This window comes from Geotrypetes seraphini, chromosome 8 (assembly GCF_902459505.1).
Source record: "Geotrypetes seraphini chromosome 8, aGeoSer1.1, whole genome shotgun sequence".
Classification (NCBI taxonomy): domain Eukaryota; kingdom Metazoa; phylum Chordata; class Amphibia; order Gymnophiona; family Dermophiidae; genus Geotrypetes; species Geotrypetes seraphini.
Genome location: NC_047091.1, coordinates 74,894,312 through 74,910,709, shown reverse-complemented (window position 1 = coordinate 74,910,709; position 16,398 = coordinate 74,894,312). Strand labels below are relative to the sequence as shown.

The 16,398-nt window shown below is 43.8% G+C and overlaps 1 protein-coding gene across 3 annotated transcripts in view; it reads left to right on the top strand.

Moving 5' to 3' along the window:
• EHBP1L1 (EH domain binding protein 1 like 1) overlaps positions 1–16,398 on the top strand; it is an 88,033-nt gene that overhangs the window by 31,661 nt on the left and 39,974 nt on the right. For all 3 annotated transcript variants that reach the window (XM_033954020.1, XM_033954019.1, XM_033954021.1), the window contains exons 3-7: positions 6,678–6,773; positions 7,550–7,603; positions 8,232–8,410; positions 9,530–9,678; positions 15,069–15,182. In XM_033954020.1, coding sequence (XP_033809911.1) covers positions 6,678–6,773; positions 7,550–7,603; positions 8,232–8,410; positions 9,530–9,678; positions 15,069–15,182 — 592 coding nt within the window. The remainder of the gene's footprint in view (positions 1–6,677; positions 6,774–7,549; positions 7,604–8,231; positions 8,411–9,529; positions 9,679–15,068; positions 15,183–16,398) is intronic.

The window sequence follows — 16,398 nt, the reverse complement described above, 5'->3', positions numbered from 1 at the left end:
CTTTGTGATCCTGAATAACACAGTTTAAATACGAGTATATAAAAACACAGGGAATATCTTAATGGCAGGTAATAAAGCAATGGGATAACTAGTATGGAACAGCAGTGCAACCCAAATAGCATTAAAGTGATTACACTGTGCTTATGATGGGGGAGGAGGGGGGCTACCTTCATGGAGTTGCAGATGTGACCCAACAAAGAATAGCATGGGGTTAATTTGCACAGATTAGTAGCTACAACCTAAGAATAGAGCTAGGGTTGCTGGTGGCCTCCCCAGGTGTGTGCTGGTGCCTCGCCCCCCCAGGCCACCGCTGCTGCCACAACATTCTCCCCAACTCTCCTGTCACCATTGTTGCTGCTACTTTCTCCCCCCCCTCCCCCATGCTTGAGGTCCATTGCCGCTATGCACCTCTGACCTGAGACTTCCTTCTACAGTCCCCTACTCTAATGCTGCCGTGTCCTGCTCCCCATGAGGACTTCCTGTCAGGGCATGGGTTTAACACCATGATAAGTCAGGTAATTGTGGCACCCCCAAACATTAGTACCCTTCAGAGATTTCAGATCTCTGTAAAGAAAAGAAATCAGCATTCATTTCTTACAAACATTCAGAGACAAGGGAGGCTAAATTGGAATACATGGCCAAATCTGCAGCGGTGAAAGCGGCAGTCAGAGAGGCCAAGCATCAAGCTGAGGTAAACCTAGCAAGGAACATTAAGAAGGGCGACAAATCCTTCTTCAGGTATATTAGTGACAGAAAAAGAAACACTGATGGGATAGTGCGCCTTAGGAAATCAGATGGGAAATATGTAGAATCAGATTCAGACAAAGCCGAACTACTAAATGAATATTTTTGCTCTGTTTTCACATGCGAGGCACCGGGGTCAGGTCCACAGTTGCAGGCAAAGCAAAGTTCAGAAGACCCGTTTCGGGATTTTGAGTTTACTTCCGGAGACGTCTATGACGAATTATCAAGACTCATGGTGAACAAAGCAATGGGGCCGGACAATCTACATCCCAGGGTGCTCAGTGAGCTCAGGGACGTCCTAGCGGAGCCGTTATCAATACTCTTCAATCTGTCCCTGAGCACGGGAATAGTGCCCTTGGACTGGAAAACAGCTAACGTCGTTCCTCTGCACAAAAAGGGTTGTAGGACAGAGGCTACGAATTACAGACCGGTGAGTCTCACATCGGTAGTGAGTAAACTCATGGAAACACTCATCAAACGCAAATTAGACATGATACTAGACGAGGAGGAACTACGCGATCCCCACCAACATGGATTCACCAAGGGTAGGTCCTGTCAATCCAATCTCATCAGTTTCTTTGATTGGGTAACAAGGAAACTAGATATGGGAGAATCCCTGGACGTCGTGTACTTGGACTTCAGCAAAGCCTTTGATAGCGTCCCCCACCGCAGGCTATTGGGCAAGATGAAATCAATGGGATTAGGTGAAACACTTACAGCATGGGTCCACGATTGGCTGAGTATAAGAACTCAGAGGGTGGTGGTTAATGGTACCATCTCTAAAACGTTGGAGGTGACCAGTGGGGTGCCGCAGGGCTCGGTCTTGGGCCCGATCCTTTTCAACATATTCGTAAGAGACATGACTCAGGGGCTTCAAGGTAAAATAGCATTATTCGCCGATGATGCCAAACTATGTAACATTGTGGGTAACGGCAGTCTGTCCGACAGCATGACGCAAGACCTGGTTTTATTGGAACTTTGGTCCTCGACCTGGCAGCTTAGCTTCAACGCTAACAAATGCAAGGTCATGCACCTGGGCAACAATAATCCGTGCAGAACGTACACATTAAATGGTGAAACCTTAGCAAGGACTACAGCAGAACGGGATTTGGAGGTGATCATCAGTGAAGACATGAAAACGGCCAATCAAGTGGAGAAGGCCTCATCCAGGGCTAGGCAAATGTTGGGTTGTATCCGGAGAAGCTTTGTTAGTCGGAAGCCCGACGTCCTAATGCCCTTGTACAGAACCATGGTGAGGCCTCATCAGGAGTACTGCGTACAATTCTGGAGTCCACATTACCGTAAAGATGTACTGAGAGTCGAGTCGGTACAGCGGATGGCCACCAGGATGGTTTCGGGGCTTAAAGATCTATCATACGAAGAAAGACTGAACGAATTGCAGCTATACTCTCTCGAAGAACGCAGGGAGAGAGGAGACATGATTGAGACGTTTAAGTATATCACTGGTCGTATCGAGGGAGACGATGATATTTTCCTTCTTAAAGGACCCTCCGCCACAAGAGGACACCCGCTGAAAATAAAGGGCGGGAAGTTTCATGGCGACACCAGGAAATACTTCTTCACCGAAAGAGTGGTTGACAGCTGGAACAAGCTCCCAGTGCAGGTGATCGAGGCCAGCAGCGTGCCGGATTTTAAGAACAGATGGGATGCTCATGTCGGATCTCTACGAGGGAAAGGTCATCAGAGAGCGATTAAATAGGGGGGTGGGTCAGCGGTGTGGGCAGACTCGATGGGCCTCGGCCTTTTTCTGCCGTCACTTTCTATGTTTCTATGTCTATGTTTCTGCCACCGTTAACTGGCTTACTGTGTTCTGCCAGCCCAATTACAAACTTAAACAGAATAGAACAAAGAGGAGGAGGAAATCCTGCATAGAGTGGCAGTTACAACCCTAAACAAATTGCACAGATTGATAGCTAAAATACAAAATAGGTTAAGTAGTTGGTATTTTTATTTTTACTTTTCTTTGTATAACAATATATGGATTAAATAATCAATTAATTAATTTGTTGTTTGATGTCAAATCAATTACATTTACTTTGTTGGATATTATTTTGCAAATCCTCTTCAAGTTTGTATACTTGTTGTTATAATGAAAAATTTTAATTACAAAAAAACAACCCCCAAAACAAAATAGGAAAAGAGACTTTACATACAAATTAAACATATTAAATAAAAACAATTACATCTCAATATAATTTCACAGTCTCTCAAAAAGTCCACAGTATGGAAGAAGCAATTCTCATTCTATCATGGGAATTGATATTTATCAAGGAAACAAAAACAGTAAATTAGTGGAGTGTAACATCTTCTACTTTACTTAAGGACCTACATCACTGTGGAGACACTGGAAGGAATGATTCCTTTCCCCTCTAGAAAAAAACCATAACTGAGAGGGGTCAAAAAAGATATATGAATGCTGATCCAAAAGGATCAAACAGTTGAAATTTAGCCTCCAAAGAGAATATGGACTGTCTCAATTGCAGGAATCCTTTCCTTCTGGTCTGAGTTAACTTCGATACATCTGGGAACATGGAGATCTTAGAATCCATAAAGGTCACTTCCTTAAGCCTAAAAAATAGCCTAAGAAATGCCTCTTTGTCTTATTGAAAGACAAAAGTCACCAGAAGTATAGAATGCAAGATGATTTCTTCCTCTGAGGTTTCTAATATTCTTGTTCTCTTTTCCCATATATATATATACTGTTCAAGTATGTTTATAACATAATAAATAAATAAAAAAAATACAAAATAGGATGGCATTGGGGGGGAGGTTATCTGCCATTTATTTATTTATTTTAAACATTTATATTCTGCATATTTCTATGCAGAGTACAATAAAACATACATAATTCAACAGACTAAAAGATACACTCTCATTAAACACGTAGAGGGGCATAATTGAAAGAAACATTCAAGTCCGATTTGGACATAGGGCACTGGTCGCCCAAAGTCGGCAGCGGGAAAAGGTCCATTCTCAAAAAATATGTCCACTTTTTTTTCCCAAAAATCATCTACCTGTACGTCCAGCATTTAATCGCACAGACCGCCACTACGTCTATCTTTAACCACATTCTTGACCAAAAATTCATCCAAGTCCCAAATGCCCAGAACAAGACCTTTTAGATGTGGGATGCCCAGTCCCTCCCGCCGGAACCCCCGAAGCTGGCCCCCCATACGATTCTCTAACCGGTGCTTATGACATAGATGCCGGTTAGAGAATCGTGGTGTTAGGCGATTCTATATAGGACGCCCATGTGCGAATCTCAAAAGCCACTTAGGCGGCTTTTGAGACTGGGTGTCCTATACAGAATCTGTCCCATAGACTTAGTTTTACATCGTCTAAGTCACAACGTTCCATCCAGGCAGCCTCGTAAAACTTTCGATTATCCCTGCAATACAACTAAGTTTAGGTCAGCCCACAGCCCGCCCACACCACTCTTTCAAAAACGCCCCTATCTGCTCAGGGCGTACAGCAGGATTCAGAGGCCTAAAAAGTTTCTGGATATGTCTAAAATCCCGTTTTGAATAGCGGCACTTGGACGACCTGTTTTTTTTGTTTTGTTTTGTTTTGTTTTTTAAATCTTTATTCATTTCAAATCTTAAAACAAGTATAATAATTACTTTTATCAATTTAACTTTCAAACACACTTGAAATCTTACAATTGATTCTCATATTATAAAATAATATCCCCTCCCTCTTAATTTTAAGACATTAAGGAGGGGTGGGGGGAGGGAATTTTGTTTTGATTATTAATAAAATAAATCATTTTCATAAGATGACCAGTGTTTTTTAGGTCGTCCGGGTGCATACTTGGGTGAGTTTTACACGTATTTTTGTTTTGATTATAAGCCCCATAATCACAAGCTTACACCATTTGAAATGCTTGCACAAACAAACGTGTTTTCAATATTTTTTTGAAACTGATTCTTGAGGTGTACAGCCATAAACTTCCTGGGAGCTTGTGCCACATCGTTGGTGCTGCAGAAGAAAAGGTGGCTAATTTACTATTCTGATAACGTGTTGAACAATACTCTTCTAGCAAAAGGGTCATCCTTGACTCAGATCTCAAACCATGATTAGCAAGGTACAAAGCTAATGCTTTATTCAACATCCTCAGTGCACCATGGCGGTACAATATCTGTTGTATCAAACACAAGATTTTAAACTCATTCTGAAACCTAACAGGTAACTGATGCAAACCCTTCAGGACAGGAGTAACATGCTCCCTCCTTGCAATTCCTGTTAGCATTCTGGCTGTGGCATTCTGGACCATCTGCAAGGTCCTATACCTCAAGATTGAAATTCCAAGGTACAGGGCATAGCAATAGTCCAACTGTGAAATAATCAATGGCAAGTTACAACCCTAATCAAAATGGTACGGGAGGGGGAGGGGAAACCTGCATGAAGTGAAACACTGCAGAGACGATGTACTTGATGCTAAGTCTTATATTTCAAACAATAAACCTTGTTCTAATGTGGTCCACCTTTGCAATAAAGGAACAAGGACCCGACACGGTCCATGTTTCGATTAACACATCTTCCTCAGGGGTCTAAATAGTTCCTTTATGGGCCACAAAAGCGTGCCAGTGAACCAAAACTTGTGTTGAAACGTGAATACTTTGGAGCGCTGCATATCAGTTGGAAGCTGATAGACAAAGTGAAGTGGAAGTACAACAGTGGTCTCAAACTCAAACCCTTTGCAGGGCCACATTTTGGATTTGTAGGTACTTGGAGGGCCTCAGAAAAAAATAGTTAATGTCTTATTAAAGAATTGACAATTTTGCATGAGGTAAAACTTTTTATAGTTTATAAATCTTTCCTTTTGTCTAAGTCTTAATAATAATATTGTAATTTATAGCTAAAGAGACATATGATCAAGAAACTGTTTTATTTTACTTTTGTGATTATGATAAACATGCCGAAGGCCTCAAAATAGGAGGACAGGTCAAAAGTGCGCGCCGACAAAGGCACGCCGAGACAACTGAGCGCAAGGTGGAAGCCCACGCCGAAGAAAAACAGCGTTTTAAGGGGCTCCGACGGGGGTGTGTGTGGGGTAACCCCCCACTTTACTGAATACAGATCGTGCCGGCGTTGTGGGGGGTTTGGGGGGTTGTAACCCCCCATTATACTGAAAACTTCACTTTTTCCCTAAAAAACAGGGAAAAAGTTAAGTTTCCAGTATAATGAGGGGGGTTACAACCCCCCAAACCCCCCACAACACCGGCGCGATCTGTATTCAGTAAAGTGGGGGGGTCCCCCCCACACCCCCTGTCAGAGTCTCTTAAAACACTTTTTCTTCGGTGCGGGCTTCCACCTTGCGCTCAGTTGTCTCAGCGCGCCTTTGTAGGCGCGCGCTTTTGACTATGAACCCAAAATAGTTCCTGGCGGGCCGCAAGTTTGAGACCACTGAAGTATAACATAAAATATCTTGTTGGGCAGAATGGATTTATTTAATTTGTTTTCTATCCCGTCTTCCCCAAAGAGCTCAGGATGGGATACAAGTTAACATACATAATATACAGTGAACAGGTTACAATATGCCACAGTTAGAGTACAGTTTTGGTTTTTTTCTGGTACAAATTTTTATCCTAACTCGACACATACTAGGGATCGAATACCATTATCAGTAATATACAATTTACAGGTGAAATTTGTCACAGTTACAGTACAAGATTTAACCCTACAAGTTTTGTCGTATCGTGACACATACCAAAGATCTGGTATCAATATACATTTCTTTGTAATCTCTCGGTCATGGGAGTTAGGCGAACAGGTATGTTAATGGGCCCTTTCAGTCTTTATTTCCCGTCATTTGATATGTTGACAATCACAGAGCTAAGGGAGGGGGGGGGGTCTGGATTTAGAATGGTGTAGCCTGCTTATCCAGATGTGTTTGATCTTCCTTCCCATAGCTGCACAGCTGGCAACCTGGCATTAAAAACCCATACCGTGGCATGGTAGTGTGGATGGTGCCTGAGAATGTGGACATCACGGTGACTCTATACCGGGTAAGACGCAGGTGTTGGGGAAAGGGTCAGCTAGGAGCATGTACTTCAGAGGTGAAGGGTTTCTGAGGGGAGTGTGTGGCGCGGTGGTTGAAGCTACAGCATCAGCACCCTAGGGTTGTGGGTTCAAATCCCGCACTGCTCCTTGTGACCCTGGGCAAGTCACTTAATCCTCCATAGCCCCAGGTACGTTAGACAGATTGTGAGCCCACCGAGACAGACAGGGAAAATGCTTGAGTACCTGATTGTAGAACCGCTTAGATAACCTTCATAGGCGGTATATTAAAAAATCCTAATAAACTTGAACCCCGAATCTTGCTACCCTTATGCTCTGACAGAATAAGGCAGAAAGACTTACCTCAAAGGTGTTGACAAGGAGGTTTGATTAGATTTTAAAGAAGGGCGGTGTGATTAGAGAATGTGTTGCTCAGTAAAGTTCAGTATACCCTCCTGTGGTGTGTTTTTAAGAGAAAACTGGCTGGTTTCTGGGCATGCAGAGAGATTTGATGATGGAAGGAGTTCTGAGGAGAAGCTGTTGGAAGTGTGCTGACTGCACCTCTCCCTTAAGCCAGACTGCTGCATCTCTCTCACATCTGTGGGAGACATGAGAGAACCTAGTATGGCGCCCTGGTTTCTCCCTACTGATGGAGCACACTGATACCCCTTTTGCCAGGGCACAGAAGGAGGAGTAGGAAGGACAGTGCCATGCCCCCCCCCAAAAAAAAACCCACGCTAAAATGTAACCTATTTCTCAGACCCCTGTGTTCTGTGCCTTGCAGGATCCTCATGTGGAGGAGTATGAAGATAAGGAGTGGACCTTTGTGATTGAAAGTGTAAGTGCTCAGATTCTATTGTTTGTTTAAAGAGTGAATGGACTCTATGTATGAAGCTCTACCTCCTCTCTCCTCCTTAATATCATGATGTTTTAGGTGTACATTAAGCCCCATCTCCTTTCTACTGCCTGTTTGATGATGTCACAGGCATACCTTAAGCTCTACTTCCTCTTTCCTGCCTATTCTCATGATGTCACAGGCATACACTAAGCTCCTCCACCTCCAGTGAAAGTGTATGAAATATCTGTACATGCTTCAAGTTTCCAGTGAATGAAGCTCTATCTCATACGTATTTATTATGGATATCCTCAAAGTTAAATTGGTTAAGTGTGCCTCTGGAATAGAGTTAAGAACCACCAAGCTAAATAAACTGGAAACTGTCATAGATACACAGTACTTGTAAACTCCGCTTCTTTGGTGCGCATTAAGTTCCTCCTTTCCTGCAGCTTCTTACTTGTCCCCTTATGCTTGCCCTGGATTGGTAGCATGGAATTTTGCTGCTCCTTGGGTTATGGCCAGGTACTGGTCACCTGGATTGGCCACCGTGAGAACGGGCTACTGGGCTTGATGAATCATTGGTCTGACCCATTAAGGCTATTCATATGTTCTTATGTTCTTCTTTGGTCAGGAGTTCAAGGGCCAGCGTAAAGTCCTGGCGTCTGCAGACATTAACTTGAAGAAGTTTGCCAGTGCCACGCCCACGCAGACAGACCTGAAATTAAAGCTTAAGCCACGATCGGTGAAGGTGGTTGCAGCCACATTGCAGCTCTCCCTCTCCTGTGTCTTCCTGCATGAGGGCAAAGCCACGTATGTCCACAGCCCAAACCCAATCATTACTGCTTTCTCCACTTCTTATACTATTTTCTTTCTCACTTCGTTACTTGTCCTTCACTCTCTCTCCTTTCTTCACTCAACCTCTTCCCCTGTTCTCCCATCCTTTCTCCTTGCCCACTGGTCCCTTCTCTCTTCCAATTTTGTCCATCCATGACAACCTCTCCTTCTATCACTCAATTTCTCCTGCCCCTTTTTACAGCCATCCCATACTCTTCTCCTGTCACTCAGCTGCTCTCACTCTCATCCTTTCTCCTTCCTCCATCATCTTTTCAACCCTCTTCCTAGCCATTACCAACCAATCTGCCTCCAATGTGTGCTGCCTTTTCTCCCTTTACACACTCTCCTCCTATCACTTCCCCTCCTATCCTTCTCCCTTCCCCTTCACACCTTCTCCTATCAGTAAACCTCTTCCCCGTCCTTCCCTCTCCATCCTTTACATCCGCTCCTCTTATCACTCCACCTCTTTTCCATCCTTCCCCTCTCCTCCCCTCCATTTTAAACACCTCCTGTTTTCGCTCTACCTCTCCCCATCCTAACCCCTTCCCCATTTATCTTTTACTCCTTCTCCTCCTATCACTAACCTCTTCACCCTTCCCTCTCTAACCCTTTTACCCTCTCTTCTTATCACGTCACCTCTTCTCCCTTTCTTCCCCTTCTTCTTCCATCCTTTACATCTCTTACCACTCCACCTCTTCTTCCATTCTTTCCCCTTCTGCCTCCATCCTTTACTCCCCCTCCTTTTATCACTAAACCACTCTCCCATTCTTTTATTTTTCTCATTCTGTCTTCTCCTTCCTCATTAAGCCTTTCTCTCTCATTCTGCCACTTGAGCCTTTTCCCACCCTTTACAGGCCTCCTTCCTCCATGCCCTTTACACCCAAACTTTCAGCTCTTCCCCCTATCCTAGTCTCACCCATCACTATTTCCTTAGTGACAGTCTATGTCACATGTCTCATCTATCTCCCCTGATACCCCTCCCATCCTTGGCACTCAGTTCCCTTCTTTTTCTCTTTCCCCCCCACATGCCTTTCTTCTAGTCTGTCCTTGATGCCAATCTCTCTCCTTACTCTCCCTCTTTGGTTTTCTTTGCAGAGATGAGGATATGCAAAGCTTGGCCAGTCTCATGAGTGTGAAGCCCACAGACATTGGAAACCTGGAGGACTTTGCTGACAGCGATGAGGAGGATGAGGAGAAACACATGCGACCTGATGACAGATCATCTGTGGTCTCAGCACCCAAAGGTGGGCTCAGAACTTGGTCCCAGTTGCAACAAAGCCTGTCCCTGGAGGTGAAGGCAACAGTCACAATTGGTGGTGGGAGGAGGGCTGCTAGTGTGTGATCCCAACAGGCCCAGCCCCTCTTTGCCTTATCTTCTGAATGTCACTGAACCTCACTGTGTTTAATCTCTCCCTCTGCATGTATTTCCCCCCAAATCACAAAGAACTGCAATGGGATTGGAACCGAGCTTCCCTGGTTCTCAGCCCGTAACACTCAACAGGCTACTCCTCCACTTTCTTTCCCCTTCTTGTGCAGTGGCAGCTGGGCTTCCTCCCCAGAAGAGTCTCTACTTTCTGCATCTCTCTGTTTGCAGAGTGGGAAGGGCACAGCTTGTAGACAGGCATACTACTCTGAACTCACAGACCTATGGCCCACCTGATTTCTCTCCAGAATCTTGAGGTGTGGTATCTGCTCCAGCTCTTCCTCCTGTATCTGGAATCAATCTATTACACTCTATCCAAATCCAAGCTCAGACTGAGCCACATTCAAACTGCATAGGTTATTTCTCTGCCCAAGTGGGCACGTAATACTTCACTCGGTTGTCAAGCTGTCATGCTTTCCTTTCTTTCACCATGGTGTCTCTCCAGGCTCTGCCACTTTCTGTGCTGGTTTTTGTTACGTTTCCTCTCCTGCTTCCTCTCCAGGGTTTGTCCAAAGTGTCTTGTCTGAGTACTTTACAGGTAGGAAATCTCTCTCTTTCTCCAAGTTCTTTTTATTTGATAGACTACTAAGTTCGACTAAATGATTTATGAGTGTAAGATCAACTCATTGAAACAAATTGGCAAAATAAAAAAAAAAAATAACTGAAATTCCTCTCCTGCACAGATTTAGGAAGCTTAATCATTTTGAAATTGTGTTCATGTGCTGCCAATGCAATATAGTGGGAGGAGAGCTATCAAAGTAATTTTCCTGGGTAAATAGTAATTCACCTGAATATTTTCCATCCATAGTCTTTGGTGTGCAAGCTTTCAGTCACAGGGGAACATAGGGAGATAGAGGGGAGATGCTATACTTGGGAAAGGGAGGATGCAGGGGAGATGTTAGAAATAATGGAGGGTCTAGGGAGATGGAGGAGAGAAACTGAACATTGGGGAGGGGGATATACTGGACATGAGGAAAGGGCTAGGGAGATAGAGGGGATACTTGACATAGGGGGCTTAGGAAGACAGGAAATGGAGGGAAGATGCTGGCCATGGGGGTAGGGGGAATAGAGATAGAAGGTATCCTTTGCAGTACATTACACTTCTCCCTCCGTATTCGCGGTTTCAGCAATTGCGGTTTCGATTATTCACGGTTTTTAGCTTGCTGGCTCCTCCCCCCCAATTACATCAGCTTGCATAGAGAAATCACTGATTCCCAGCACTTTTTTCACTGTGTTTTGCCTCTCCTTCAGGAACAGGCCAGGTCTCCCACCATATTCATGATGGTTTTTAATAGAAAATAGCGAATAACATATGAAAAAGTTATTTGCGTTTTTTCTGTATTCACGGGTCTGCTAATCCCCTATCACAGCAAATACGGAGGGAGAAGTGTGGATGAAGGAGGGAATAACACACAGTGCATGGCATTTTCAGTAGGGCAGGGTTCATGCTCCTGTACATGCTAGTTTCCATGGAAACATCTCTCTCTTCAAAGACCAGGTACATTGGAGGCATTGCTGAGTCTCATAGGGAAAGAACATGTGCCCTTTTGCTTTCATTCTATGGGTGAAAAGGAAGCGTGGCATTGATTCCAGTGTGGATAGTATAGAAATTGCCCCAAATCAGTTAAGTCACAGGAAATAGAGGCAAACAAAAACTGCAATAAATATGTAGAAAAACCAAAAGCAGAAGATACGTATATAGGCTGAAGCAGAAGAACAAAACCAAAAATAGCATTAAAACACAGTTAACAAAATGAAAGAAGAGAAGACGTGCAAAATAGTAATCATCAATAATAAATAATATTTCAAAGAAAATATAACCCTAGGCATGAGCCTTTAGTCCAGCTCTATGGCTGCTGCAAGTGTTCTGGGTCCAAAATATATATGTATATTTACCTGTTGCAATAGTATTCTATAAAGCAGGCCTGCACAACTAAAATATGATCCAGGGCTGAAATAAAGTTGGAAAATGTAGTGAGGGCTGCAGGTAGTGGCCATGGCTTGAGGCACCCAGAAGTGCGCGGATGTTGCTGTGATGACATCACGTGCATGCATGACATCATCACATCGACATCCGCGCATGTGCAGAGGCCTTACAGATGGGCCCTGAGTCGCCAGTACGGGGTGCCAGCAGGGATGAGAGAAGGAGAGGCACTGGCACCGGCTGGCACAGACTGATTGCCTGCTGTTAGTGATCTGTAACCTGTCGCTTACATCATCTGTAGTACCTGAACATTGGAGGTTGGCCAATGTTGCGCCAATTTTTAAAAAGGGCTCCAGGGGAGATCTGGGAAATTACAGACCAGTAAGCCTCACTTCAGTGCCAGGCAAAATGGTAGAAACAATTATTAAAAATAAAATTGTGGAACATGTAGACAAACATGATTTAATGAGATGGAGTCAGCATGGGTTCAGCCGAGGGAGATCTTTCCTCACAAATTTGCTTGACTTCTTTTGAACGTGTGAATAAACATGTGGATAAAGGTGAGCTGGTTGATATAGTGTATCTAGATTTTTCAGAAAGCTTTTGATAAAGTTCCTCACGAGAGGCTCCTGAGAAAATTAAAGTGTCATGGGATAGGTGGCAAGGTTCAGTTGCGGATTAGGAATTGGTTATCAGATAGAAAACAGAGGGTAGGGTTAAATGGTCATTTTTCTCAATGGAGGAGAGTAAACAGTGGAGTGCCACAGGGGTCTGTACTAGGACCGGTGCTATTTAACTTATTTATAAATGATCTGGAAATTGGAACGACGAGTGAGGTGATTAAATTTGCAGATGATACTAAACTGTTCAAAGTTGTTAAAACGTATGCTGATTGTAAAAAATTGCAGGCGGACCTTAGGAAATTGGAAGAATGGGCATCTAAATGGCAGATGAAATTTAATGTGGACAAATGCAAAATGATGCACATTGGGAAGAATAACCTGAATCACAGTTACTGGATGCTAGGGTCCAGCTTGAGGGTTAGTGCCCAAGAAAAGGATCTGGGTATCATCGTAGATAATACAATGAAACCTTCCACCCAATGTGTGGCGGCGGCCAAAAAAGCAAACAGGATGCTAGGAATTATTTAAAAAGGGATGGTTAACAAGACTAAGAATATTATAATGCCCCTCCATGGTGCGACCTCATCTGGAATATTGCATTCGATTTTGGTCTCCTTATCTCAAGAAAGATATAGTGGTGCTAGAAAAGGTTCAAAGAAGATGGTAAATGGGATGGAACTCCTCTCATATGAGGAAAGACTAAAACGGTTAGGGCTCTTCAGCTTGGAAAAGAGATGGCTGAGGGGAGATATGACTGAAGTCTACAAAATCCTGAGTGGAGTAGAATGGGTACAAGTGGATCGATTTTTCACTCCGTCAAAAATTACAAAGACTAGGGGACACTTGATGAAGTTACAGGGAAATACTTTTAAAACCAATAGGAGGAAATTTTTTTTTCACTTCGAGAATAGTTAAGCTCTGGAACACATTGCCAGAGGGTGTGGTAAGAGCGGATAGCGTAGCTGGTTTTAAGAACATAAGAATTGTCGCTGCTGGGTCAGACCAGTGGTCAATCATGCCCAGCAGTCCGCTCATGCGGTGGCCCTCTGGTCAAAGACCAGCACCCTAACTGAGACTAGCCTTACCTGTGCACGTTCTTGTTCAGCAGGAACTTATCTAAGTTTGTCTTGAATCACTGGAGGGTATTTCCCCCTATGACAGACTCTGGAAGAGTGTTCCAGTTTTCCACCACTCTCTGGGTGAAGAAGAACTTCCTTACATTCGTAAGGAATCGATCCCCTTTCAACTTTAGAGAGTGCTCTCTCATTCTCTCTACCTTGGAGAGGGTGAACAACCTGTCCTTATCTACTAAGTCTATCCCTTTCAGTACCTTGACTGTTTCGATCATGTCCCCTCTCAATCTCCTCTGTTTGAGGGAGAAGAGGCCCAGTTCCTCTAATCTTTCGCTATACGGCAACTCCTCCAGCCCCTTAACCATCTTAGTGGCTCTTCTCTGGACCCTTTCGAGTAGTACCGTGTTCTTCTTCATGTATGGCAACCAGTGCTGGATGCAGTACTCCAGGTGATGGTGCACCATGGCCCAGTACAGCAGCATGATAACCTTCTCCAATCTGTTCATGATCCCCTTCTTTATCATTCCTAGCATTCTGTTTGCCTTTTTCGCCGCTGCCGCACATTGCACGGAAGGCTTCATCGACTTGTCGATCAGAACTCCCAAGTCCCTTTCCTAAGAGGTCTCTCCAAGTATCGCCCCGGCCATCCTGTATTTGTGCATGAGATTTTTGTTACCGATATCCACGTTGAACCTCATCTGCCATGTCAATGCCCATTCCTCGAGCCTGATTATATCACGTTGCAGATCTTCGCAATCCCCCTGCATTTTCCCTGCTCTGAATAACTTCGTATCATCCACAAATTTAAGAAAGGTTTGGACAAGTTCCTGGAGGAAAAGCCCACAATCTATTATTGAGAAAGACATGGTGGAAGCCACTGCTTACCCTGTTTCGGTAGCATGGAATATTGCTACTCCTTGGGTTTTGGCCAGGTACTAGTGACCTGGATTGGCCACCGTGAGAACAGTCTACTGGGCTTGATGGATCATTGTTCTAAGTACCCCCAACCTACCAACAGACCTCCCAAGCTCCGCCCTAAACCCACCCAAGCTCTGCCCCAGATTGTTCCCTCTTTACTAATTGTAATGCAATTTTTTCCTTTCATTTTTCATATACACACAACAGACTCCTTTCTTTACTATAACTATTGTAGTTCAACCCTTTTCCCTGTTGTATCATATTGGTCCTGTATGATTTGTAATGTATTCTTATTTTATAATAATGTACCCCATTTTAAAGTGTACATCGCTTAGAAGTATTATAAGCGATATAATCAAATTTTAAAGAAACCTGAAATAAACCTAAAACCAGATATAAATTCTCAAAACTGACACATTTCAATCACTAAATTGAAAATAAAATCATTTTTTCCTACCTTTATTGTCTGGTGATCTAATTAGTTTCTGGTTGGATCTATTAATTTCCTGTCCTTTCTCCTTGACTTCTCTTCCTTTACTGTCTATCCTGTTCCCCTCTTTCTTTGTCTTCCCATGGCCCTTCATCTCCTCTTTCTGTCCACCCCACGTTCCTTATTTGATGACCCTGATTTTTTATCATGGCCCATGGTGGTAATGTTTCCTGTGCTCCACAGATGCAGGAAGGGAGCTGAACACTCTGGTGGAGGAGGAGGATGAGCATCCAGTGGCCTTGGGTGCAAGCAAAGCAGTGGCCAAGACTGCAGCGGAGGGAAATATCCCAGTCACAGGTGAGTTATTACCTGGGACAGACTGATTCAGTCCCCAGGTTTTCCGCTGCTGCTTAAGACTGTAGTGTTGATGCTCCTAAGAGAAGCGGAGGTAACACAAGGGCTGGCTAGGCTCATCCTTGGTGAAATTGAGTTACGTGGTAACTCTAACAAAGCATAGGGAGAGACATGAAGTGGATACAGTAGTAATAGTAGTCCTGGAATGAAAGGGATAGTTTTAGGGAGAAAGAAGGAGGGGGCAGGGTAAATGTAGGGAGCAAAAGTGAGAGGAGTCTTGACAGGAGAGAGGAAGGAAGCTTTCCTGTCCTCCACTGATGCCTAACCTGCTCTTTTTTTTTCAAATTTTTATTAGAATTTTATAATTGGAAATAGAAACAATATAACCACCACAAGTACACCTCACTGGGATACAGCAACAACTCGATATGGAATACAGTGTAAACACATCTCCATCAAATCCCAGCCCCACGCCCCATCATATCATATAATAGAAAGAAAACAGTAAAAAACAAAACAAAACACCATCACAATGAACACCATGTGGAAGTCCCATTGTGGTTCCTGCAAAGAGACTCCCAAAGAACCCCACAACCCCCCCTCCCCCCACACCCACCCACCCACACAACGGAAAGAAAGGATTAAATAAGATGGAATATTTTTTCCCAAGTCCGCTTCTGCTGTTCATAATAACCATAATGCTTAGCAGCTAAGCATTCCATCTGGGCAAGTTTTTTTAATTTTTCCAACCACTCCTCCTCTGGTGGAGCAACTAGTTTCTTCCAATACTGTGCAATCAAACATTTGGCCGCTGCCAATCCCATTCGGACCATTTTAGTCTGCCAAGGAGCATCTCTAATATTATGCAACCCGAGCAAACACACCTGGGGTAAAAACTGTATCGGGTTCTGGATCCACAATGTTAATGAGTGGGTAACAGACAACCAAAATTTCTGAAGCACCCCACACTCCCACCAGATATGCAAAAAGGAACCAGGACCCTTACCACACCTCCAACAAGAGTCAGGGACCTGAGGATACATGACATGTAACCGCTCAGGGGTGAAATACCAGCATGTTAAAATTTTATAAGCATTTTCTTGGACTAATATACAATGAGATGCTCTCTGTACCTCACAACATATATGGGACCAGTCTTCTGCAGAAAAATGAATCCGAAGGTCCTGTTGCCTAACCTGCTCTTTTGTCATTCCCCTCA